The sequence below is a fragment of the Trametes versicolor genome (genome assembly GCF_000271585.1).
Source record: "Trametes versicolor FP-101664 SS1 unplaced genomic scaffold TRAVEscaffold_8, whole genome shotgun sequence".
Lineage (NCBI taxonomy): Eukaryota > Fungi > Basidiomycota > Agaricomycetes > Polyporales > Polyporaceae > Trametes > Trametes versicolor.
In genome coordinates this window covers 786826-790006 of record NW_007360328.1, presented here as the reverse complement: position 1 = coordinate 790006, position 3181 = coordinate 786826, and the positions used below count along the sequence as shown (strand labels likewise).

Here is a 3181-nt window from a genome sequence, read left to right as displayed (position 1 = left end):
TAGGGAGGTAGGAGGAGGGGGTGAGGATAGCGCCGCTGTCCACGGACCGATTCGACGGTTTATACATCGACGGATAGCTGCATTTGACAGCTTTCCGACGGTGTATGAACCGTCGGAATCGGCGGATAATTGGTGGAGATATCAGCCAGGGAGTGCTGCAGTGGCTGAGCACTGCTCGCCCTCCCTGACTGAATCACCGCCATGTGCGGCCTTGCGAATGCGTCGCCCTACATGTAGTATATGTTAGCTACAAAACGAGCCCTTACAGAAGGGAATACACCCACAGTTGGTCGAGTTGGATGGTACAGGCCTGCCCCTGAGGTGGGGCAGGCATCGCGTCGCAACCGCTGGACGGATTTGCGCGCGCGAGGGCTCGTTCGAACCGCGTGGTGAGCCCGATCCTGGGGGTATTCCTTGCGTGGCGCCGCGACAACATATGGGCGAGATATCGCCCGATTACTGCGCACAAGGGGGCTGGTTAGTACTTGGGTAGCGCATGGAACGCGCACCTGATAAGCGGCGCGTTTGCGACGTCTTGTTCGCCCTAAAAATGCGTTCAGAACGCGCCCAGAATGAGCCAAATCGGTGCATAAATGAGTGAGCTAGGGGGTGTACAATTACCTGGGTGTAGTGGTCAAAGGGAGAAATAACCGCCGGAAGCCCGAGGCTATCGGGAGGCCCGGGGGGCGCGGGAGATAAGGGAAACTGCCTAATCAGTAAGATTAGGTCGTTATCTATCCAGATTGGGCCTATCTGTTATCTCCCTAGAGATAACAGGCCTCCCCCGGGGCTGCCTGCCTTTCTAGGTAATTCCCGGAGGTCCCCCGGGGCTTCGTGACACGTCACGAACCTTGACGGTTCGTTATGCAAAACAGTCACGGCGGTTAAACGGTTCGTAACAGTATTGTGTTACAACATATGGTGTTCGATCGTCCGACGCCGGCGCGTTCGTACCCAGTCACCGAGCTCCCGACACCGCTGCCGTCTCTGTTTTTCTCAATATGTACCTTTCCTCTGTATGGTGCCTTGTGGCGCCGACCCGAATGTAACGCTCCCCACTCATTCAAGCCGTCATCATCAGGAAAAGCCAAATCCTCCAGACGGAGACGCCCGACTCCAGCGCTCCAGGGGCCTCCATATGGAGACACGTTCTCCATCCCTGCGACAAACCTCATCTCGCGCTTGCTTCGACATACGAGCTCATAGATCTGGCCTTCCGTAGGCCGGCCGCAATGAATTTAATTGTGAGCGGGGAGGGCGTCGTTGGTGAGTCGTGCGGGGAAGCCGTGGGAACGCCTCCATAGGCTCCATATGGCCGCGGATGGAGACAGGGTGTCTCTGCATATTGGGGGGGAGTCTCCAGCGCTCAATCCAACCACCTGTTACCATATAGGGCCCCTGGTTCCTGAGGTCATTCCTGATGATCGTCCTGAGTTCATGAACAAGAACGTCCGACCGGGCCATGCTTGCAATGCTCGGTATTTTACTATGACCGCCGACAACCAGTATGGCCCATTTAAAGGAGGATCTGAGTCGACGACAATTGACACACGCCACACGCCGGTCCACGTCCAGTGAGGCGGAAGCGCCGGAGTGCGGGAGTAAGTGACGTAAGCGGCCTGACTGCAAGCGCGGTCGCGTTGTTCGATCTATGCGTAGCGGTAGCCTTTGCGCTTGTTGGTGGTCATTGCCAAGATGGACAGCGTGAGCATTGCGGCGGGATACTGGCCGGACGTACATGATAGCGGACAAAACTGTAATAGAGTACTCGATATGCGAAAGAAAACGGGTGAAGGCCCTCGACCGCCGACCGCGCGGTGAGGCCCTCCGGCGCGGAAGCACGTGTCTCCAAACCTGTGGGGAAATCGAGAGTCAGCCGTGCGGGTGGGCGGGCGTAAAGCGGTCGCGTTCTAGGGAGAGGAGGGAGGGTGAGTGCGCTGCTGAATCGAAAGGGGAGAGGTTCGTGCTCCGACACCCAGATGAGAAAAGGGGGAAAGGAAAACGAGATTGGGGAAAAGGAAAGATGATAGGGAAGCCAGGAGGCGGGTGGAGAAGAAAAGGGGGAAGGGAGGGGGGGGGAAAACGAGGGAGTTGAGCCGCAAACAAGGCGAGCCGTTGAGGTGGAGGGCCGAGATCGGCTGCATGCGGGTGAACGAAGTCGCCTGGACACGACTCGACGTCTGAGTGGCGCAGGATTCACACCGAGCGACGTGAGGGTGCATCAGATCGCAAAACGCGCTGCGAATCGCGGCCCGAAGCGCGTCCTAATTGAGAAGGATGAGTGATCAGCGAGCGCACTACTTGTACCGCGGCAGCTGCCAACGCGACCGCAGGACTCACCCGCGAAGCGGCGCGACCTCTTCTCTACTCGTCCGTCATGCGGGATTCGACGCTGACTCGCACCTCAATCCTGGGGGGATGGCCCTTGATGCCGACGGGAATAGGCAACGGCATGCGGATGGCCTTTATCGCCAGGTCGCGCCACGGAGGAATCGGGTCGGTAAGTGTGAGCCTGCCTCGCATGAGGTCCCAGAGGGCGAGTCTGCTGATGCGAGAGCGGGATGTGGGGGCTTGAATGTAAACCAGGTTGAGGGGAAGTTGGAGGCATTCCCCCCGAAACTCGGTCACCTCTGCGCCTCGAAGCCGGATGGTTTTGAGCGTAACCAGGTATCTCGAAAGGACAGAGTCGTCGCTGCGGTCGAGGACGAACATAAGCAGGCGATCGCCGACGCCAATCTTCCCGGTGTGGAGAACGAAGGATGAGATGTAGTATGTGTCAGGTAGGTTGTCCAAACCGCCTGCTCGAGCATAGGCGGAGACCTGCACGAAAGAGGAGTCGCAAGGTGGAGCGAAGACGACGTTAGCGTTCATGGCTGGGGGGTGCTCGAGGACTCGGAAAGATTCAATGCTGACTATTTAAAACAGACGGGTTGCTACGTCGGTGTCTCGCCCGACTCGGGCGCAGCAGACTTTGTCACTAGTGTGGGAGGGCCGGGCAAGCGAGGGGAAAATATAGGGCCACGGCAGATTAATAAGATGAAAGAAAACGCTAGACAATCGGTTGCGAAGCGAGAGATGAGAAGGACGTAAGTTAGGTACGCGAAAGTGATTCTTCGAACGAGGGTGGGCGGGTGGGTTTTGTAAAGCAAAGTGCAAACACGGGGAGCAGAGGGCGACGGGC

General features: G+C 57.8%; 1 protein-coding gene across 1 annotated transcript; it reads right to left on the bottom strand.

The window, feature by feature from the left end:
* Positions 1 to 2364: 2364 nt before the first annotated feature.
* On the bottom strand, positions 2365 to 2871 carry TRAVEDRAFT_49335 (uncharacterized protein; the record flags this gene model as incomplete). The annotated part of the gene is made up of 1 exon (XM_008042027.1): positions 2365 to 2871. The coding sequence occupies one exon, from the start codon at positions 2869 to 2871 to the stop codon at positions 2365 to 2367; it is 507 nt and encodes a 168-aa protein (XP_008040218.1).
* Between the last annotated feature and the right edge of the window lie 310 nt (positions 2872 to 3181).